The sequence below is a fragment of the Xenopus laevis genome, chromosome 8L (genome assembly GCF_017654675.1).
Source record: "Xenopus laevis strain J_2021 chromosome 8L, Xenopus_laevis_v10.1, whole genome shotgun sequence".
Taxonomy (NCBI): Eukaryota; Metazoa; Chordata; class Amphibia; order Anura; family Pipidae; genus Xenopus; species Xenopus laevis.
In genome coordinates this window covers 31,092,485-31,116,783 of record NC_054385.1, presented here as the reverse complement: position 1 = coordinate 31,116,783, position 24,299 = coordinate 31,092,485, and the positions used below count along the sequence as shown (strand labels likewise).

Sequence of the window (24,299 nt, the reverse complement as noted above, 5' to 3'; positions counted from 1 at the left end):
TTTATACATTTCTGACCCAAAATATGCTTTGCGTCCATGCCTGCACGCAAAAATCTGTTAGGAGAATAGGGTGGATTATTGGCTTGTGTTTATCCACAAGGCGGAGATTTGGCTACATCTGGCACTAAATTTTAGTATAGTATAGAATGGCTAATTCTAAGCAACTTTTAAGTTGGTCTTCACTATCTTATTTTTTTTATAGTTTTTGAATTATCTACATTCTCCTTCTGACCCTTTCCAGCTTTTAAATGGGGACCACTGACCCAATCTAAAAAACAAACACTCTGTGCGGCTACAATATATTGTTATTGATACTTTTTAATTCTTTTTATTCAGACCTTTTCCTATTCATAGGAGTCAATGCATGGTTGCTAGGGTAACTTGGAAAAAGCAACCAGATTGCTGAAATTGCAAATTGGAGAGCTGTTGAATAAAAACATAAATAACTCAAAAAACACAAAAAAAAAAATGAAAAGCATTTGCAAATTGTCTCAAAATATCACAGTCTATATCATACTAAAAGCTATCTCAAAGGTGAACAACCTCTTTAAAGTTCCGGTCTCTGGTGTTTCAGTCTGGCAGGTTATTGCTCCTTTTGATTACTCATCTTTCTATTCAGACCATCTCCTATTCATTTTCCAGTCAATGCATAGTTGCTAGGATAATTTGGACCCTAGCAACCAGATTGCTGACATTGCAAACTGGAGTGCTGCTCAATAAAAAGCCAAATAAATCAAAAAACCACAAATAGTAAAAAATGAAAAAAATATTGCAGATTGTCTCAGAATATCACTCTCTACATCATATTAAAAGTTAACTCAAAGGTGAAACACCCTTTTAAAGATTGAGACTAGAAATGCTACATAACATGATTCGGTCTTCTGCAATCAGTTTCCAATTTTTTTTTCAGCTGATTCACAGCCAATGCTCTGGACTGTTGCTGGTTCTCTGAGTTTAGGCCCCGACACATAATGCACTGCAAATATAGAATATATATAATCCGAAGCTAATTAATTCACATTTCTCTGGAATAAAGGCGCTTGCGAGGGGACATGATTACACTTTACTAGGGATGCACCGAATCCACTTTTGGATTCGGCCGAACCCCTGAATCCTTTGCTAAAGATTCGGCCGAATACCGAACCAAATCCAAACAGTAATTTGCATATGCAAATTAGGGGTGGGAAGGGGAAAACATTTTTTACTTCCTTGTTTTTTGACAAAAAGTCATGCGATTTCCCTCCCCGCCCCTAATTTGCTTATGCCGAATCCGAATCCTGCTGAAAAAGGCAGAATCCTGTATTCAGTGCATCCCTACACTTTACAAGTACATTAGATGACATTATAGACAAATAGCAGGGGACCTTTTTACACATAAAGTGGATCAACATACCAGAGCTCACCCCTTTAGACTAGAAGAAAATAACTTTCATTTAAAGCAACGTAGGGGGTTCTTCACAGTCAGGACAGTGAGGTTGTGGAATGCACTGCCGGGTGATGTTGTGATGGCTGATTCAGTTAATGCCTTAAAGAATGGCTTGGATGATTTCTTGGACAGACATAATATCAAAGGCTATTGTGATACTAAACTCTATAGTTAGTATAGATATGGGTAGATAGAATTTATGTGAAAGTAGGGAGGGGTGTGTGTATGGATGCTGGGTTTTCATTTGGAGGGGTTCAACTTAATGGACTTTGTCTTTTTCCAACCCGATTTAACTATGTAACTAACTATGTAACATAACACTTAAACCACCTTAAAGAGCCCTGTAGCATCAGCTTCTGTGACTGGCAAACCTCATGTTTTCCTACAATCCCCTTAGCGTATCTTCTCGATGGCAGCCCAGAGCATGTACAGTGTCACTGACACTGAAATGTCCAAACAAGATCCAAGCTAGCATGGTTATTGCGATTATAGGGCTGCTGAACTTCACTGCTGGAACTTACAGCATTTCTAAACATTATTTAATATTATTTATTATTTAGTTTTCCTTTAAACATTGATTAGAAAACTGAACAGCACGGCTGCAACTCTATATCTAATTTCTCCTTTACATTCTGCACTATTTATGCCCCCCCCCCAGATTTCTGTAGAAATAGCATTTACAAGTCCTGCTAATAATGCACAGAAACTAATGGCTAGACATGGCAAATAAAAGTCAAATAAAGTTGTTTTTTATATTGCATGGCACACCGGAAGAACACATGGACAAAGTCTGGAGTATACATAGTTTGGCAACATATGCCTCCAACCTACAGAACACTCAGACCACTTTTAGTTCTGACAATTAGTCACTTTTAAATCCGACAGGGCAGAGTATTCCTGCTAATGACCTGCTGTCTCAGTCCAAGCAGAAAATATAATATATGGGAAGCCTGACCATCAGTCACACCAAACAGACTAGCACGGAGCTATGACAAAAGTTGCCTATTTGCTCTTTGAAGTCTAGACTTCATCTATCAGACACATATTGCTAGACATGCCAGTAACTGATGGGTACCTTGGACAAATGTGTGAATTGTATTTTTTGCAACACAAGGAGGTTCCAGTTGGGAAGCCACACTGCAGCTGGGGGTGATATGATGTCAGACTCCGCGCTGTGGGAATTATTTTCACTATAAACACTGCCTGTTCCATTACAAAGAAATCTGATTCTAAGCCGGTTGGGTCAAAGCTGTGGGAAAACTATGCTAGATATGTAGTATGTTGAAAGTGCCCTAATTTGCCTCGTTTCTCTGTGTTATACACCTGGAAATCCAGACTCATAAACTCCGCTGGAGTTTACAATAAAAATAAAAGATATCCCATAAGCAGATTGAAGAACAGATTCTGTAATATCTCTGTTATGCAACCAGAGAAAAAAAAAAGATTACACAAGAGATGAAACATTAAGGGGATTTTAGAAACTTCACTTTTTGGCAGAAAGTTTCAAGACATGAAGCATGAGAAAATTGTATACACTCTGGTCTGAATGAGATCAACTGAGATTTTCTGCAATGACAGCATCCAAATGTATTGTACATCTGTCTTATACTTACAATGTGCCCTATGTCTCCATTTCATGAAACACCATATCCAGAGGCTGCCTTATTACTGTTAGTGCTTTATGCTCAGAATTCCTTCATTTAACCATTTCCTTAATCAAGAAACAATAGCCCTAAAATTAAATGTCCCCACCCATACACACCGACTTCCTGGTTAACTTCCTAGGTTTTCAAACAACTGTAATTCTTTTGTTTTGACTTACTAGACCCCGGTGTGCCAGGTACTCCCATGGATAGACACTGAGAGGCAGATTTATCAAGGGTCGAATTTCGAAGTGGAAAATACTTCCGAAATTCGACCATCGAATAGAATCCTCCGTCATTCGAAGTCGGAGGATTTTATTCATCGTACGATCATATTCCGATCGTACTTCGAATCGTATGATTCGAATGATTTTATTGTACGATCGTACGATTTCCCCATAGGCTAACATATCACTTCAGCAGGTTTAAGTTGGAAAAGTATTGAAGTCAAAGTTTTTTTAAAGAGACAGTACTTCGACTATCGAATGGTCGAATATTTAAACGATTTTTACCTAGAATCGAAGTTGAAGTAAATTCGAAGTCGAAGTATCCTATTCTATGGTCGAAGTATCCAAAAAATTACTTCGAAATTCGAACTTTTTCTACTTCGAAAATTCACTCGAACCTTAGTAAATCTGCCCCTGAATATCCTTGGAGGTTTGTAATATTTTCACTGACCCTACTACAGGTATCTGTGCTTTTCCATATAAGGGATCTTGCCGTCATTTGGATCTCCATACCTTATGTCTGCTAAAAAATTATTTAAACATTAATTAAAACCAACAGGATTGTTTGGCTTACATTAAGGATTATTTATAGCTTAGATTGGATCAGTGCAAGCTACTGTTATTTCAGGGAATATGGAAATGTTTAATCATTTTAATCACGGGTATCCAGATAATGGATTCTATACCTGTACTACCATTCGGTTTAATCACCTTTTCCCCAGAAAACACTCATTGCAGTCTAGCCATAACAGATTCTCTAGATTTTGCAACCCCAAAGGTGTCAGGAAGTTCAGCTCTGATCCCTGTTGGAACGTGTTCTCTAGGGGATACAACAGAGATGACAGCTGGAATGGATAGGATGTTGAAGTGTTACTTACTATCCAAACCCTGTTTTGTCCACAAAACCATTCAGTGAGAACAGGAGGCTGGAGGATTTGAGACAGACAGGGGGCAACATGTTATAAAAACCCCAAGACGCCACGGATGTTCTGTACCTGTAACACCTGCCTAGAGATAGCGCACCTTGTTCTGGCAGCACCTGTCTCCTTTCCCAGGGCAGGGCTAGGAGAAGCTATGACTGGATTACTTCTGTTGACTTTCCTGCACTAACAGAACTCTAGGGATTGTCAATCCCTATAACCAGTCACAGCCCTAGAAGCCCGCTCATCTTTAGGGCCAGATTCAATAAAGCTCAATATATCCGAAGTTTCAAGGCAGAATTTTAACTGGAATGTCAACCCAAAACAATATTTTATTTTGCCTAATAAAATAATACTTCATTTTAAGCAACTCTGAAATATCAAAAAATACACATTGTGTATGGTTTTTAAATTATGTGTGTATATATTGCTATTGAAAGCAGTGTTTGTCCCTTTCTACTCTCTGCCCTGATGACTCAGACTGTTGATCCAATGAAAGACAAGGCAGCTGATTATATTATAGAAAAAGACTTTTGCAACACTGTTTAAAAAGTAACGAGCAAGAGTTAAGCGAGTGCTGCTGTCAATTGCAATTAAATTTACAAACAAAGGCACTGAAAATGTTTAATAATTCTCATGGTTTAATAGAAACCCTACACACTTTCTCATTTCCCTGGATGAAGCGAGTGGGTATGTGTAAGTTTCTGAGCATTTAGTCGTCGGGAGGAAGTGAGATTTTGCCGGATATGAGCTAATGACAAAAGCAGCAAGGCAGCGTGGGAAGGCAGCAGCTGTGGGGCCAGTGAAGGATACCTCACTTATGTGATAACAGTTAGGAATGGACACCTGCAGGGGAGGAGGGTGCTAGAAGAGGCTTTCATAGGAGTATTAGCTCTGGGAAACATTGGAGCAGGTTACTAAAAGACTTTAGGGTGCAAAGGTACAGATACAAGTGCTAGAGCGCTAAGGGGTGCAATGGCCCATGCAGGGTGCACTTCTTTCTCTCCTACAGCCGGCTTCTATCTGCACCTTGCAAAGCACACACGGGTACCTGTGCCATAAGCAGCCATTAAGTACAAGGTTTCCTAGTGCATCCATTACTGAACACAAGCTTGCGTGTTCTGCATGACATGGGCCTTGCTGGGGAATGGGTGATGTGAGTTGTGGAATCACTCAGGCATGGCTGGGACAGATCAGGCCTGTGACCATGTCTGCATGGGTATTTTTTATCCACTGGGACCCCATTTTACTTGTTGGCAAGGCCCATGGCCCAGCTGACCAAAGGGTTAATAACTGGGGCCCCCAGGGGTGGTGGGCCCTGATAACCTAACTGTATGGGGCCCCATGATTACGGATGATCATATTGAAAGGAAAAGGAAAGTCCTTTTTACTTGTGGGGGAGCCAAAATTTAGGCATCAAGTGATCGCATTTACTTGCCTGACACCCTGGGCCCGGATTTTTCCAGCGAGCTCCGCCGAGCAATAGTTTTCCTGCTTATTTTTTCTTCCAATTTCCCAGGGCCGACACATGCGCAGTAGAACGAAATAGCCGATTTCTTCGTTAAAGTTCAGCTTTTCCCTCTACTGGGCATGCACAGCTGCGAGAGAAAAGAAGAAGCCGGAAGACTATTGATCCGTGGTGCTCACTGAAAGAATCCTGGCTGGAGCAGTTTTAAAATGGTCATTTGCTTTATAGTTATTTGTAAATATTAGCGCAACTTTACGCTACCATCACACCAGGCGAGTTCTCAGTCTGCAGATCACTGTAGCCCTTGAATCTTTCCCTACACTCTTAACTGCTTTGTGATAAACCTATATATATATATATATATATATATATATATATATATATATATATATATATATATATATATATATATATATATATATATATATATATATATATATATATATGTTTCTGCTCCCTATTTCTGCCTCCTGAATCTCCTCCAGGTCAAATTCTGCTACATTGTTTGAAGTCAGAACCTGCAGTGCAGAGAATAGCAAAGGATGGCCAATGCTTTCAATTGCAATCACATTTACAAATACCTATAAAGACATTCATTCATGTTTTTCTTTCATCTCCTTTAACTTCAACTCAAGCAGGATTCAAATGATGAATTATGATGTTTAACAAATCGAATATGAGATGCACAATATGCAGCGGCAGAACAAGTACTGGCTTCATCAGAGAAAAGAACTGTATACCTTCCCTGCCAGCTTGCAAGTGTCGGCTTTGCTTATTAGTTTGAAGGATTTGCCTGTGCATCATCTTATAATAACCATAATACTCATTTTGAGGACTTACCGGTAAGTGTGATAACATTAGTAATTAACGGTACAACACAAACTGCTGGCACATATTTGTGGCAGAAGAAAGAAACCAAGCACAAGCAGCACATCTGCTACATACCAAACAGACCACCAGACTAATTCTGCCTTGCCCAGGGTAACAGAGCAGTGGCACAGGAATCTTACTCTAAAATCAGTGTCAAAATCTACTACTGCCATTCCATGTAAATCAGGGATCTCAAAGCTGCTGGACTACAAATCCCAGCATACCTTATAAAACAGGAAGTTTAGTGCCTATACTAGCCATAAAGACTACTGTGCATCTCTAGATGTAACCACCATTAAAGCACATTATTTCCCAATAAATCAAGCCAGAATACTTTGAGACCTCACCTGTACGTCTCCTTATAAAGGCAGCCAGGCGCTCACACATAGAAACCTTGCACCAAGCTGCTGCAGCTACAGTAAGGAATAGATTACCCTTAAGCTATAGAAATTTTCCAAGGCTCTCCAGCACTGTGGGAGTTAATTGCCAGAACGAGCCTATGATGTTGGGGTGTGATTGCCTGACAATCACCTCTTTATTCCCAGACTGCCACAGACACTCCCTGTTCACCTCCCAGGGGGCACAGACGCAGGCTTGGGTGGGATTTGATCCCACACACTGAACACATATAGGGTCCTTTCTACTCTTTCCAAACACACTGCCGCCTCTGCTCTAGAGTATGTCATTGGGGGGCATTCCGGAGAAGGAGAATTTGGGTGGGACACGGAGGCCACTTATGTCCCTCCGCGCAGAGAGAAAATATTGAGAGGAATCTTTCAGTTCAGGAATGTTTTAATAGGTTATCCTGCAAAGAAGCAGCTAACAGAGCTCTTAGTGTCTGGGACCACATTATAGAATGATAGGAGCCCCCTCCATGGACTGCAAGCCAGTGTTGCCCAAAAGCATTGTGGGACGTGGCATGGGGTGCTTAGGGAAATGCCAAAGCATATACATGAAACAGGCCCACACAAGCTAATTAGCAATGTTTAACAGCACAATGATTTCATTAAGCAATGACATCTTGTCGATTACAAGCCTCCTAAAATGAGAAAGGACTTGGAATTACAACTCTTCGCTTTCTGTGTCAGAAATTATATATGTATACTGGCATAAGAGAGTCTCCACAAACCAGCTTGCCAACTTCCAGAGCTTTGTGGCCTAACTCTACAGCCAGCCTATGCTTATTCCATCAGACCCACAGTCTCAATCTATAATATTAACATTTCCCCAGTCATTCTGAAAAGATTTGTACAGATAAATAAAAACAAGTTACAAACATTTCGCCAGTCTGCTACACCCTTAACTTGGTACTTTCCACTCACATGACCATCAAGTATAAAATAAAGTTCATTTACAGGAACAGTCCTCCTGCATGACGGACTGCATCATATTTCGTCTTTGTGGCTTTTTAAATACATACATTTTTTTGTTGCTCAACTCCCAACCTTTAAATTCCAACTGCTATATAGTTGCTAGAGCTTAATTTCCCTAGTAACCAAGTATCAGTTTGAAAGTCAGAATGGAATAGTAATAAGAGGGCCAGAAAAAAACAAGCAACAGAAAATAAGAACCTTGCCGAAAATGAACCAGGGTTTTTTGGGTTAGTGACCCTGACAACCAGGGTGGATAAGAATGCTAATAATTAAGAAAGCATAAAACAATTAGAACTGAAAAGTTGCTCAAGATACATCCATCCATAACCTACTAAGAGGTGAACATCAACTATAAGTATGCTCATTTCAATAGTTATATTCACTGGCACAATCAAGAATAAAATGAATGAATGCTCCACTGTTTGGTGAATGCATCTATTAATTTCCATCTGCACATACAAAATCCATGTACTAGGCCTACCCACAAAAGGTAAATGCAAACTTGACCCTATATAGTAATCTGTACCCACAAAAGGTAAATGCAAACTTGACCCTATGGAGTAATCTATACTCACAAAAGGTAAATGCAAACTTGACCCTATATAGTAATCTATACCCACAAAAGGTAAATGCAAACTTGACCCTATAGAGTAATCTATAGGAAGCAGGACTTTTTTTTTTTATCATTCTTCATCCTACGCTAGAATAAAGAAAGGTGTTTATTGGTTTATAGTGTTGCACATTTGCTGCTCTGGATCCTACATGCATCCAGAGCAGCCCATTTGAAAGTTGTAGGTCCAATGGACTACTGTACCAAATGTGATGCTGGGCATCTTACAGTTTCAGGCGCAAAGAAAAGATAAATTGCCAAGAAGAACAAGCTTAAAGGGGTGGTTCACCTTCAAGTTAACTTTCAGTATGTTATAATGAATGGCTCACTCTAAGCAACTTTTCAATTGGTCTTCATTATTATAATTTTTTTTTTTTTTTAATTCTTTGCCTTCTTCTTCAGACTCCAGCTTTCAAATGGGGGTCACTGAGCCCATCTAAAAAAACTAATGGGCTGTAAGGCTACAAATGTATTGTTAGGTATACTTTTTATTGCTCATCTTTCTGTTCAGGATTTCTCCTATTTATATTCCAATCTCTTATTAAAATCGGGGCTTGGTTGCTAGGGAAATTTGGACCCTTGCCTGGAGAGCTGCTGAATAAAAAGTTTACTCAAACCACTAACAATAAAATATGAAAACCTAATGCAAATTGTATCTGAATATAAATCTCTACGTCATACTAACAGTTAATTTAAAGGTGAACAACCCCTTTAATGTATAGTGCATCCAAAGTGGGGAACTCAGCTGAACCCACAAAGCTAATATCCGCTGATTTGGCCATTTCTGCTTATGTTTAAGTGGTGTATAAAGCTTGGTTTACATAGCAAGAGCCACACATTTGGCAAGGTCACATTTAATTGGATCTTAAGATGTGCCAAATCCAGCTGATCTGAGTGGTTGGCCCTTGAACCAAAAATTGGATCATGTGAAAACCCTTTCCGGCGCAATCCACGTCCAAGGGGATTTTCTAACCAGGCTGGACCCACTGGACAGAGTTTGGTCAGATAGATCATATAGGCCATCAGAAATGGCCAAATCACCAACTCTCGTATGTATGGTCACCTTAAGGGTGCATGCTTATTTTTATGGCTGTAACGTAACAAAATGTAGTCTGAACACAGCCTGCTCCAGACAGTCAACAACACAGACGCAGCATTATTATCTTTGAGCTTGCCTTGTACTTAGCTAAAGTTAAAGTGTACCCCACTATGGCTGCAGGAACAGAAACCTATGTATCCATGCCCTAACAGTGGCCTCTGTTCTTTCCAAATAACCAGCAGAGAAGAAGCTGCAGTTCAGCTGAGAGGCTACATGATAGCAATTCCCTCTGGACACAAGCAACATCCTGCTTCTCCCCCCCCCCCCAAACCCACCCCAGAATCACATCTGCCTTAAACCTGTCCTGCACATTTCTCCCAGTATTCCTTCCCCAGTGACCCTGGAGAGGCCAGACAATCTCCAGACCCCTACACTCAATTACAAACCAGGCAGACAGTGACAGCACACAGGGGGAATAAAAAGTGGGATTCCAAAGAAGTTAACGCGCCCCCCAACTTCTCAATAGTCTTATATATCTAATCTCAGCCCCACCAGATAATTATATAGAAATATATCAGCCCTATTCATTCCCTCACTCTATCCATGGTTCTGTAAAATCACCTTCCTGAGCTCCCCATGCTCCTACAGTTAGAAAGAGGGAGGGTGATGGGAAGCTCCCTACAGGGAAAATGGTAAATGCTGGCAGCCATGCCGTTCCTACACAAGTATTTCCTGCTATAGCATAACTCTGTGAATGCCGGATTATTCTGGAAACAATGCGAGCTGCTGCTGCAGAAATAAATGCCCTTCTGCCAATAGTGCAACCCATAAAGTGCATGGTTAAGAGATATACCACACTGACGTCTATAAAGGGCTCCCTTTGTCAGCTCCCTTGCTATAGCCTCCAGCACAGCAAGGGGTTAATCTCTGTCAGGATCTTAACTCCCTTTCTGCTCTTAATGTTACAGTTTTACAATGTGACTTTGTACCAAGCCTTCCTGCTCTACGCTCCGTTTCATAGGGGAGGCTGCTCTCTGCACAATGCTCACCATTTCCAAAATTTCAAGGAGGATGTGTTCCTAAAATAGCTGGAGAATAACTGGGCACAACCGGAGGAACTAGAATTTAACTGGAAGAAAGAAAAAACTCAATGCAATAAAATCCCACCAATTCAGTTTCCTGACGAGAAGCAGAGAAAACTGGGTGGGAAAACTCATATAACTTTACGTAAAACATCATGTGACAGCTGAAGTTTTCTCACATTTGTCCAAAAAGAAAAAAAAAATGCAGCACAATTTTCTCATCAAATATGTCATTGTATGTACATAGATAATTAAGACAGATAGATATGATTACATCATACACAGAGAAGAAGTGGTCCACTACAAATCCCAGCATCCTACTTGGAACTCTAGTGGTTGAATAAGACTATGTGAAAAGGCTTCATAGGGTTCAACCCAAGATGAAACGCTGCCAGAAAAATGTTAGAAGCACAAAGTGAAAATGTTCAAAATATTAAAAAAAACATATATATACATATTAGATATGGAAGTCACTGGCGTAGTGGTTTAGGATGTGCCCAGTCCTGGGCATTTATTGTACTGCTAAAAGTTTCCATGTTGCATGGAATACTCCCTTGTACTCTCTAGGAATAAACTTTGCTTCAAAGTGGAACATCTGCTCTTCACAGGCAACATTCTGCAGTAAGAGAGCCATCAGTCTTTTGCAGGAGTGCGAGTGCTTACCATACTTGATCCTCTTAGTCCTGATCCTGTTCATTGGTGGGCATGGGTTTGTCCCCGGTTCGGGAAGCTGGTGGTATCCTAAGTTAGACAGAGGCAGCACATTCAGGGAGAGGCAGCGATTCTCCTACACATAGGGTTCTGCTAATAGCAGCATCTGGCCCTGCTGACCTCACTAACTAAATGTTCCATCCACAACCCTGGCAGGAGTGGGACAGCCCATGGGGTGGGAGGAAAAGGGAGAGTGTTTCTGGAGGCTGCATTTAACCCATAGCCTGCCAAGTCAGCCTGCAGCTCATCAAAGAGCCTTAGAATACGTCAAGTCAGAGCCAAAGAGCTGGGAGTTTAAAATAAAAAAAGCAAAATGTTATCCACAGCCTTTAACACACAGTAATTAAAAGTGGCCTGGGAAACCAGTTATCAATTAGTAAAAATTTAAAATCCAAAGACATACCCCCTCCACCCCCCAAAGTTCAAAGAATTTGGTTTTATTTCCCCCTATCTTTTTCATTTTAACTTTAACCTCACAAATTTCACTCTCGAGCCACCCTTTGCTGCAGCTGTTTCCAATTCCGCTAAAGTAGAAGCCGATTTTGTGGGGGCTTGTTAAATATGGCAGCCACAAAGTGCGTTTGTAAAGAAAATTCCTGACATATTTCAGTGTGTATCAGTGCAATGCTCTCCCCCCTTCTTTCATAGGTAGACAGTATAGAGTTTGTCACTGACATTTAGAAGCCTTAACCCTTTCTCGGCCATAAGCCAACACATTCCAATGAAAGACGTCACTATTTTCTCCAATTTTAATTAGCTGGACAAGTCTAATTCAGTGGAAAGGGTGCCCAAGAAGGGCGGAGTGAACAACTTACGATAATTTGAAATTGGTGTACGTTTTTCATTTTATTCGTGGAATTTTATTGGCCTTAATGGCTGTGTTAAGGCATTTGGGCATGGAGTTTTAACAACGTTCTAAGCAATTCAGCTGCTACCAGCATTTTATCTCTTCCTTCAAATTTCAGGGTATGTCATGAGCTACTGGAGAAGATGACTAAACATTTTTTTTTTCATTGTTTTCTATGAGGCAAACCACATGGTATGCTCTAGGTAAAGCATGTTCAAAGGATTCATAACTAGGGATGCACAGAATCCAGGATTCAATTCGGGATTCGGCCTTCTTCAGCAGGATTCGGCCGAATCCTGCTGCCCAGCCGAACCGAATCTGAATCCTAATTGCATATGCCAATTAGGGGTGGGGAGGGAAATCGTGTGACTTTTTGTCACAAAACAAGGAAGTTTTCCCCTTCCTACCCCTAATTAGCATATGCAAACTATGGTTCCGTTTCGCTATTCGGAGAAGGATTCGGGGGTTCGGCCAAATCCAATATAGTGGATTCGATGCATCCCTATTCATAACTAAAATAAAGCATGAGTGTACCCAAAACTAGAGTCCTGCAGCGGGTCAGGTACCCGCGGGTTACCCGCAAAAACCTGCGGTACCCTGCGGGTTGCGAGTAGAAGTTCCGGGTGCGGGTATAGACTCAGGTCTGCGGTTCTGCAGGTTTGTGGGTCGGGCCACGGGTCTTCTCAATAGCAATATTTACTCCCTTTTTCTGGTCACGTCTACTTCCAATGACGTCACGTCCGGTTTACAATGACAGCACTTCTGGTTTTACGCCTTTTTTTCTGAAGACATCTACTTCCAATGATGTCACTTCCAGTTTACAATGACAGCACTTCCTGATTCTTGATGGTCAGCGTGTCGCAGGTCCGAGTTGTAGATAAGTTAATTGCGGGTCGGGTCCAAGCAGGTAAGAATGCAGGTTGCGGGTACGGGTCCCAAAATATGGACCCGTGCAGGACTCTACCCAAAACCTGTGGCTACACCTACAGTGGGGCAGGTTTGGGTCACAAGGATTGTGTTTGGGAGGGTGGGCCATTGTCCCTTGAGAATTCATATGAAAATCAAGTGGAAGCTCTATAGATTCCCAGGATACATGAGAGTCTTTTATTATAGATACAGTACAAGATTGATCACAGGCTGGCTAGATAGAGACATTTTCATGAAATAAGCCCAAAGAATTTTTTAACTGGAATAACAGATAAACTGAGGTTTCAAGGCCCCCAAAAAACATACGTGTAGCGTAAACAGCCCGGCTGATAAATGATATGCACAGGACTGCGGCTGTTTATAAGAACCGCTAACTGCTATATACAAATTGGTCAGCATTCCCCAGATGACAGTAGCTGCCCTCAAGAAATATTATCCTTACCATGCAGAGGTGACTGGCGGTAGGGGCTGCAGGCAGTTTCAGCCCCTTTGTATTATTTCAAAGTCACATGTACAATTAAAATACAATAGTCAATAAGTGATTTCCCCCCCCCCCTGGCTTATGGCAATAAGGTTAACTCCACAGCTGCCTGACATTAATGGAGGGACCATGTACAACAGAGCTGACGTTTTTTTGTAACTGCAGAGGCATCCCAAGGCAAAGGCAAGGCGAGATGCCCACGACTCTCGTTTGATATTGGACACCTATGGAAAACCATATACTGCAGAGTACTTTTTTATAAGTACTCCCATGGGACGGTTAGACTTGGCATGCGGAATGTCTATGGACTGCATACTCTTGCATCGTCATAAAATTGCACATGGATATTTAGTTACAGTTACATAGCCGTGAGCTGTAACAAGTCTGACAATATACAAGCTACTTTCCACTGCTTTTCAATGGCTACTAAACAGGACCAATTCCCACAAGGAAAATGCAGGCATGCTCAGTAGAGCACCATACAGATGGAACAAGATTTCCTGTAACATCTAGGCACAACCATCCCTTGAATTTCATGGCAATAGGTGCAACTTTGGCAGTCTTTGCAACAGGCTTAGCCGTAAACTAAGAAAAATGAGAAACTACACAAAGATGATCTTGCTAGAGAGTTAGTAGGTTGATGTGTGGAGGGCTTAGGGTAGCTAAACTGTTATCCATGCAGACAGAAATGGGCCAACCGGCACTCTAGGAGATTCACAGGGCCACAGATATGAAAGTAAAACCCATTTTCATAAAAATGAAAGTTAAATACAGGCATCTCCATTTGGCCCTATGCATTTCGTGCTCAGTAGGCACACATGTTTACTAACATAGGAGATAAATATGATTAATTCAAATTTGGAGACAAAATATCATTTGTAGGGACTACAGGTATGGGACCTGTTATCCAGAATGCTCGGGGGCCTGGGGTTTTCTAGATAATAGATCTTTATTAAAGTTCAAGTTTTTTCCTTGACTATTTGAGATTTATTATACCCCGACCCTGGAAGTAGCTCGAATACGAAAATAAACCACCTAAAATCAATTTGAGTTTTTGGGTTGTAGAACTCGAACTCGCACATTCGGGTTTTTGCCATTCACGTTTTTCCTTAAATAAGATACTATTTGAGTTTTGAGGTCATTCAAGTTCATTTGTGGTATAAAAAAAACCTCTAACACTTGACCATTGATAAATAACCCCCTAAATAAACCCAATAGGCTGATTTTGCTTATTATTGTTACATTACATTACTGTTTTACTGATGAATTCTGTTTTATTATTACAGGGAAAAAAGAAATCATTTTTAAAAATCTGGATCAATTGGATAAAACGGAGTCTATAGGAGACGGCCTTTCCATAATTCCTTACTTTCTGGATAACACGTTTTCGGATAATGGATCCCATACCTGTATAAGCTTTTACTATGAGCACAAAGATACAGCACTCCAACAATCTCAATTAAGCATGGCAAGCTCTGAGCCCTCTGCATGTTGTGAACTACAACTCTCGAAATACTCCGGCACTCAGCAGCTGGTGAGTTCCTGGTGTGAAAGTCCAGATTAACAGGGAAGTCAGATAAAACCATGTCATCAGAGAGACAACGATTTACTCTTTTGTATGCTCTAGCTCCCTTGTAGGGTTTTTAGAAGCCCGTTCATCAAAGGGTGATGATACAGTTCGCTCTATTTTCCCCATTTCATAAATTGCCCCTAAAAATGCTATACCTCCAGTTTCATCACACAAGTCAACAGAGAGCTAACATAGTAATTTCCCTTTGATGAACTGTAACAAGCTCTGTTTTCACTCTGTTTAACCCCAATATCTTAGTTAACTTTTAGTTAGTTATAGAATGGCCAATTCTAAGCAACTTTTCAATTGGTGTTCATTATTTACAGTTATTTATAGTTTTAACTCCGGCCTGATAACTTGCAAGTCAGTCAATATATAGGCATCTTAATTTCTGGTTGTTGGGGTCACTGATCCTAAGAACCAACTAGTTCATTCTGTTTCACACTGATGAGAAAGAAAACCTCTACACTGATATGGAGTTAGTTGGACCCCCAAACACGCTGAAAAAAAAGGAGCAGGTGAGACAACACTGTGTAACACTCAATGAGAATCTGATTTAATAAGCCCTTGGCAATTTTGAAAAAAAAAATGTTTGTTTTTTTATACGGATTATTTCACTGGCAGTATATGAAAATGACAATATAGCTGGAAGCCACCACTATACATCCTGTTTTGTAATGTTTCCTTTCCATTCCTGGAATTCTTGGCTAGGAAGCCCTATCTCCCCCCCCCCATTTTTTTTGTTACAATTATTGTTTGGTTTAACTCTACAGCATCCTCTGGAAATATTTCCGAATAATCAATTAAAGGGGGAAAAAAAGAACCTCTACCAATATAAAAATGATTTCAGGGATTCCTGACCCATAAAAGCTGATCTTCTTTTTGAATAAGTAAAAAAAAACATAATATCCTGGGGATTCAGTCACTCTATTTTTAGGACTTCAGCAGCCTGTATTTCTAGCCTGATGCATTAATAAGCACTTCAGGAAATTGGCTCTTTTCATGCACCCTTACAGCAACTAGGGTAGCCACCTAGCCCGGAAAGTTTTTTTTACAAGAAAACCCTATCAGCAACCTGAATTCTGGTACCGCTATAGGATCCGTTATCTGGAAACCTGTTATCCAGGAAACTACGTGAAGGTCGTCTCCCATAGACTCCATTAAAAAATTCAAAATAGTAAAACCTTTTTCCTTTTTCTCTGTAATAACAAAGCAGTACCTTGTACATGATCCAAACTAATATAGAATTAATCCTTATTGGTGGGAAAACAATTCTGTTGGATTTATTTAAAGTTTAAATGTTTTTTAGCAAGCTTAAGGTATGAAGTTACAAATTACAGAAAGATCCCTTATTCAGAAAACCTCAAGCATTCTGAATAACAGCTCCCATACATAGTAACTGGGGCTGCAGCCCTAAAAATAATTCTGAATAAGAAATGTCATTCCAAGTGTACTGGGTCCTGGCAATGACAGCAGGCATCAACATTTTTATATAACAATATAGCATAGAAATCCATGTAAAAGTACCTACTCATGTTATATGTTATGTGGCTCAGTTTTTTATGTTCCACTACACAGCAAACATAGTTTCATCATAATCCATAGTGGGCATAAACCTATAGGCTTATAGATAAGTAAAGTAAGGTAAGTATTAATAATGAGCCACACACACCCTTCATCTTTGCCGTCTAGTGATGGCCGAATTTCTCGAAAACTTTGCGAAACTCAAGAACTTCACTCTCATGTTAAAGTCAATCGGTGTCTGAATAGTTTTGATGTGCAGCGGTTTTGACGCGAGCAAATTTTTATCAATCCAAAATTTTTTGACGCCAGTTTATTCAATTTTCTGGCAAAACGCAGAGATTCACCCATCACTATTGCGGTCTACTTACAAAAAGCCTATAATGCGAACACCAAATATATAGGAAATACTGTCCCTCCAGCAGATGTAGTCAAATAGTAGGCGTGGGTCTAGTATGGATCAAAAACCGACACTGTAAAGACCACTCAAAATGGAAAACATAGTTGGCTGGTGACTAAGAAGTAGAACTCCAGGGGTGATTTTGGCGTGATCCGATGCGCTGTGCAAAAGCGCAGGCGTCAAGTCGGATGCAACGCAACACGACTGTCAGATGCAGACACAGCGTCTGCACCCTACAGTTGTGTTGCATCGGACGAACGTTGCAACACCATCCAACATTCCTGTTGCTTACCTTATTTCTGTCTCATCGGACTTGACACCTGTGGTTTTGCGCAGCACGTCGGATCGCCGAAATCGCCTGTGTAGTTCCTCACTTTCACTGGCATGTACAGGAGGCCCCTGGACCAAATAGGGATTTATGAATGTGTATGTATGGGGCCTTTTAACTGTAGTAATACAGTTTACTCTTCACGTGTACCCAGACTGCACAATATCCAAACCATCATGAGCGCTTCTTTTAGGCAAAACATTGACAAAGATGCCCTGTAGAACTAAGAATTATTAATGCTAGTTCAGTGTCTGAGGCACCATGGGATAAAACTTGCCCAAGGCCATTAGCAGTCAAAGAAGAATTAAACTGAAGGCCTTTTACCATTTGCATCCAAACAAAAACACACAGCACAAGCCAAAGTTTGGTCATGTTGCCTGGATCTGGGCAGAAATGCACTTATTAGAGATTGAATTGGTACAGAATACAAAACTGTAAGGTTAATGACACATGGGGTGCCACCAGCAGCTCTGAGCCTTAAAAAAAGTGTTCGCAATTTGTCCCTCCATGCATTGCTTATGCCAACCAATAGTTGCCTGGAAACATTTTTCTTTTTCAGTTTCTGAAGTCCACAGGTTTTTTCAAGTACAGGTAAATATATATATATATATATATATATATATATATATATATATATATATATATATATATATATATATATATATATATATATATATATATACTGTATATACTTTTAGGGCATTTTCATTTCCTGGTGTTACTAGCCCTTTAATAATCACAGTACAAAAAGAAAGAAAAAAAACAGTGAAAATTGTGTTGTTGTTGTTATGTATTTAGGGGGATTTGTTCCTGGTAGTCATAAATGTAATGAGCCAGAAACCTAGAATATAACACGGAGAGACCATATTAGATATAGAGGTGGGTAATCTGTTGCCTTTAACACCATATGTTGTCATTATATGTTGCTCGGTGACTATCAAAAAGCAAGCTGGAATTGTAGATCCACAGCCGCAGTACTTTTGTGTGGGTGCTGCACATATTACATGGGTGCTAACTGAGAATAAAAGAATTATATCCAACCCAGCTGGGTAGCTGAGCATACAGGATGGGGGTAGAGGGCACTAGCCAAATGCCCTAGAGAACTCATCATGACACACAACAGCTGACGTGTCCCCTGGTCACTGGGACAAATAAAGCCACATGTTCTTATTGCCTTACTAATTGTCAAGCACAGGAGGAAAGTTCAGTAGTACAAGCCTTGACTATCTGATCTATCACCTCATTTATAACAAATATCAGAATGATGTCATAAATACATAATACACCTGGTGAAAATAAAGCCTACTTCAGCGAGAAACGGACTCTCTTTAAAGGGGTACTTCACCTTTAAATTAACTTATAATATGTTTTTACCATTTATTTGTTTTTTGTTCAGCAGCTCTCCGGTTATGGTATTTCAACAGCTTAGTGGTTGCTAGGAGTCATTTTATCCTAGCAAACAGGCAGTGACTTGAATGAGAAACAGGGATATGAATAGGAGAAGGTCTGCATAAAAAGTTAAGTAATAAAAAAAAATAACAATAATAAAATTGTATCCTCACAGAGCACAAATTTTTGGCTGCTGGGGTCAGCGACCCTCAGTGAAAGAGACAGAAGAAATCTTTCAGAAGCTATGCAAAATAAATAATGAAAACGAATTGTCAAATTGCTTCGAATAGGGTATTCTATAACATACTAAAAGTAATCTATCCCAGTCTAAATTTAATCTGACAGTTAACTATTGTGGTCCCTGATTGGCTATGCATGTCAATTAAAGGCTGTCCTGTGCGCGTCTCATGTGCATTTTGGCAGGCAATTAAGCAAGGACCATGAGGGCAGGTAGTAACACAATGACATGCTGGTAAATGTATAGGAGGGTTTTGCTGTATGTATGTAAGTAGGTATGAATATCTTTATTTGCATAGCAGTACTGTGTACGCAGCTCTTTATATTTTCACAGCACAGTACAAACACTGCAATATGATAAAAATAAATATACACAGTAAGAAAAATAAATATACACAGTATCAAAGGTTAAGTGACACGTGTTAAAAGACACAGAGAGGACGGACCCGCTCCTCAGAGACTACAATCTAAATACGCTGCAGAAATAATACAGGTACGAGACCAATTTTCCAGAATATTCAGGACCCGGGAGTTGTCCGGGTCTTTCTGTAATTTGGATCTCTATTCTTTAAATCAAGTTAAAAAAAATCATTTAAACATTCAATAAACCCAACAGGATTGTTTTGCCACCAATAAGTATTAATTATTTCTTAGTTTGGATCAAGTACGAGGTACTGTTGTATTATTATAGAGAAAAAGAAAATCATTTTTAAAATGTTTTAATTATTGAGATTAACTGGAGTCTATGGGAGATGGCCTTCTGAGCAATGTACCATAAGTGATTTTGGTGGTATTCACTGTATTTATTGAATGAACTGTTGGTGCAAACCCTGCACCCGCCCCCCTACATACCCTCCCCTCTGGAATTGTACACAAGGGAATATATTTAAATTTCAACCCTTGATCATGCACCATTGCCCCAAGGGAGTGCCGGTCTGGGTGCAGGCACCCCCCCCCAGTAGTTACACATTAGGGCCAGTGGGTTACATACTGTATTGCTTGGTAGCAGTGTCGGACTGGCCCACCGGAATACCAGGATAACTCCCGGTGGGTCAAGGTGTCAGTGGGCCTTCATGCTGCTAAACTTTTGGCCAATTTCATGGCCATTCCCTTTTTCTATGAGAACAAAGAGGTTAAATAGATGGAATAATTGATTAAAGTATGTAAAGAAAACAGACTAGGAGAAAAGAGGTTGATTGAGGAGATGAAGAATAACAGTACTGAGAGTGGCCCCTGGTTTAAGGTTTTTGGGTGGGCCCTGGTCTAAGGTTTTTGGGTGGGCCCCTGGTGTCCCAGTCCAACACTGCTTGGTAGTTAGCTGCCTCCTTAGGAAGCATTTGTCCTGCTAGTGTAATAATGGGCCTGTCTGATGCAGGAATCAGGAAGGAAATTGGGGGGTGATTTATTTTGAGCCCATGGCTTTCTATGTAAACCTTTTATTTTGGCCCTTGGAGAGCAAACAACTGCTACTGTAACTGTTCACCCAGAAATACCTTCAGGCTGTTGAGCATGACTATGAAATTTTAATTACTCAAGGGATTAATATAATGACAAAGACAGCATTGTCAACAAGAAAAGTCACACCCAGATGAAACAAAAACCTAATAGGCATAATTTAAAATGATTATTTCATCAGACAGGTCTTTCCTTGCACTTACTGAAAGCAACAGGTTCAACCTTGTGCTCCTGCAAGATCAGCGGAGGCGAGAGATCTGTGGATTAGTTGAGTAGTATCACAGAAATCCTGACAAAGCTGCAGCCCGAACATCAAGAAGAATTACCAGTAACGCTCAAAAGCAATTTATCCCTGATAATCCTCATTACACTGGATATGCAATCTAATTACTATTTGGGGTTATGCAATGTACATCCTTGTAAAAAAATCCTAACTGTATTCCATAGCATTGTACATTACATCATCTCATACAAAAGCAAATCTCTGAAGTTGGGACTGACAAAATGGGAACGTTCGAATCAGAAGAAAAATATTGATATGTTTTTGCTCAAGGAATGGTTCATTGCATTAGACTGGTCTAACCACTGATTGGCTTACAGGACAAAAACAGGGATGTCAACTTTTTGCATTACCAATATTTTTAAAGGCATTCACCTTTAAATTTAAAGTGTGATGTAGAGAGTGATATACGGAGACAATTTGCAATCGGTTTCCATTTTTTATCATTTATAGCTTTTGAGTTATTTTGCTTTTTATTCAGCAGCTCTCCAGTTTGCAATATCAGCAATCTGGTAGCTAGGGTCCAAATTACCCTAGTAACCATGCATGATTTTGAATAAGAGATTGGAATATCTATCGAGAGAGCCAGACTAGTAAAATGAGTAATAAAAAGTAGCAATAACTACTGTAGCCTTACAGAGCATTTGTTTTTAGATGAAGAAGAAAAAATAAAGGCCAATCAAAAAGTTGCTTAGAATTAGCCATTCTATAACATACTAAAAGTCAATGTAAAGGTGGGCCACCCCTTTAAAAGAAAACCTTTGTTAGCTTGGTCCTCAGTTGTGTAAAATCTCAGAATATCCAATCTAACTTAAAGATTAACTAATTCTAATGAACTTAAACGGGTTCATCATCTTCACCAGACTGCAGAACCAAACATAGCTATATTCATTCATGGAACATACTGAGAATGGGCATGTGACTAATTTCCAAAACAGATTTTTTATGGTGGAAGAATAAAAAAAGCTTCCGCATATGACAAAACACTTGTCTGTAAGAGCTCTAAGGGGCACAACATTTCATATAAACGACACGCAAGCCTGAGGGCATTCCATGGACATGTACATACTACCCTTCTGCATGCAGCCTGCAGGAGGTGCTGTCCTTTGTGCTGCATTGTAGCAATGCAAAGAGCTGCACCTCCATATGAAACAAGTAGGTAAAGGTGCAAAGTGCAAGAAATAGTGCCACTAAAACCCTATGGGGTAAATTTATCAAAGAGTAAAGTTCTGCCACTAGAGTGAAATTCCGCAGCTCTCAATTCATTTCTATGGGATTTTGAAAGGCGTATTTATCAATGGGTGAAAGTGAAAGTTCACCCTTTGATAAATACGCCTATAAAAATCCCATAGAAATAAATGGAGAGTGGCGGAATTTCACTCTAGTGGCGGAACTTCACTATTAACTTCACTCTTTGATAAATATACCCCTATGTCTGACTGCAGCTCAGTGTTAGGTTAGGATTCATTGCTTCAAAACCACTGATCCGTGCAATCCTAATCCTAACCTGTTACCCATAAAGCTCTGAATTACAGAAAGGCTCTTACCCATAGATTTAATTTTATCCAAATAATTAAAATTTTGAAAAATGTCTTTTTTCTTTGTAATAATAAAAATGTACATTATATTTGATACAAAATAAGATATATTGGAAGCAAAACCAGCCTATTGGGTTTATTCAATGTTTACATGATTCTTTTAGAAGACTTAAGGTATGGAGATCCAAATTATAGAAAGATTTGAAAACCCCAGGTCCTGAGCATTCTAGACAACAGGTCCTGTACCTGTAATAGTTTTTTTAATTTACATTGTTGCCTACATGTATTCAAGGTAAAGAAATAGACTGTCAGTGGTGTCAGTGGGGAGGCAGGATGGAGAATTGCAGGTCCACAGTGCACAGAACAAGAGTTTGTGGCAGGCGCTGTTGGGATCAAGCTGAACACAAAGATTTGGGAGGGAAAGGAAGGAGAATGGATGGCACTGCAGGGGTGCTTATGTTCTTGGTACAGGTATAGAAATGCTTGGGTCCTGGGGTTTTCTGGATAACTGATCTAACTTTAATTTGGATCTTCATACCTTAAGTCTACTAGAAAATCATTTAAACATTAAATAAATCCAATAGGCTTTTGTTTGCAATAAGGATTAATTGTATCTTAGTTGGGATGAAGTACAAGGGACTGTTTTATTAATACAGAAATCATTCTTAAAAATTTGGATTATTTGAAAAAAATTAAGTCTATGGGAGACGACCTTTCCGTAATTCTGAGCTTTCTGGATAACGGATTTCCGGATAACAGATCCCATACATGTATATAACGAGCATCCAGAGGATTCCATCGCTACTCAACCACCAAGTTGAAACTGCATATACTTCTATTCCTCATACTACCTCCATTTTCCTGTTTTACTTCATCTTCTTCAAGTCCATACCATCTCCTTGCAATCTGTTCCAGTCTGGTCACCATTTCTTGTACTATTGTATCTATTTTCCAAACACAGACTTCACTGGCCAGCACACACAAGGAAAAATGTATTTAGAGCTCAGTTACTGATGCAGAAGTCATTGATGGATATTCTACTTTTAGCTGAAGCTGGCCAAAAGGGGACATCAAAGTAACTTCTAATTAGAGTTCAACCATAGTTCCTATTACACAATATATTAGAGCAAGCTGCCTTTAATGAATTTAGATTTCTGACACCATTTCCTGCCATCTCTATACAGATAATCTCAAATCAAAATGGAATAATTATGCTGCAATAAAAAAACAAGCCAGCATTTCCTCTAAGCAAGTTCTGCAGAATTCCCTGGGAAGCCTGTGAATATGCCTTACGGGTAATTCCTGTGTTGCAAGAGCTCAGCTTGTGCCTGTGCAACTGTATTCTCTTAAGCTCCGTCACTGGCGCACGTCACCAAACACTAATTCGTCTTTCTCTAAAGGCAGAAAAAATATTTTGATAGCTGGAGAACACTTGCGTTGGGCAGATAAAAGGCTAAGATGTCTATTTATAATGCATGGATTCATATTATTCTCATTAGTTCTACTGTACAATGTTATTGTTAGAACTGGCTCTGACATTGAAGAGAGATCATTTTAGCAGCGCTGTCTTGCAGATGTGATATTAGCCATTTCCTATAAGGACTAATGTAAACGCAACTAAAACATATAGCGAAAGAGTGATGTCAAAGCATACATGATTTTATATCTGCTGAGAAACATGATAAAAATCATATGTACCCCCTTCCAAAAATAAAAGTTCTCTGACCTCTCTGTATAAGTTCTTGGAACTCCTGGGAGTTCTTGCAGTTTACAGTAAGGCTCAACGATTCTACAATTACATACCAAAGACAAATCAGACCCTCTTGCTAAACAACATAGCAAGCTAGACTACTATTATTACTAATCTTTATATAGCTCCAACAAATTCCACAGTGCCTTACAGAAATATCACATCAGTTGTCATGTCCCTATCACATTCATACAGACTGTGGTCATT

General features: G+C 39.7%; 1 protein-coding gene across 6 annotated transcripts in view; it reads right to left on the bottom strand.

Annotated features, from left to right (window-relative positions):
- Positions 1 to 24,299, bottom strand: part of stard8.L (StAR related lipid transfer domain containing 8 L homeolog) — a 105,651-nt gene that overhangs the window by 20,997 nt on the left and 60,355 nt on the right. Inside the window, exon 1 of one of the 6 annotated variants that reach the window (XM_018241092.2) lies at positions 11,322 to 11,532. The exons of the other annotated variants lie outside the window; for them this stretch is intronic. Coding sequence (XP_018096581.1) covers positions 11,322 to 11,355 — 34 coding nt within the window. The 5' untranslated portion in view covers positions 11,356 to 11,532. Of the gene's footprint in view, positions 1 to 11,321; positions 11,533 to 24,299 lie in introns of those variants that run through there. 6 annotated transcript variants of the gene reach the window in all.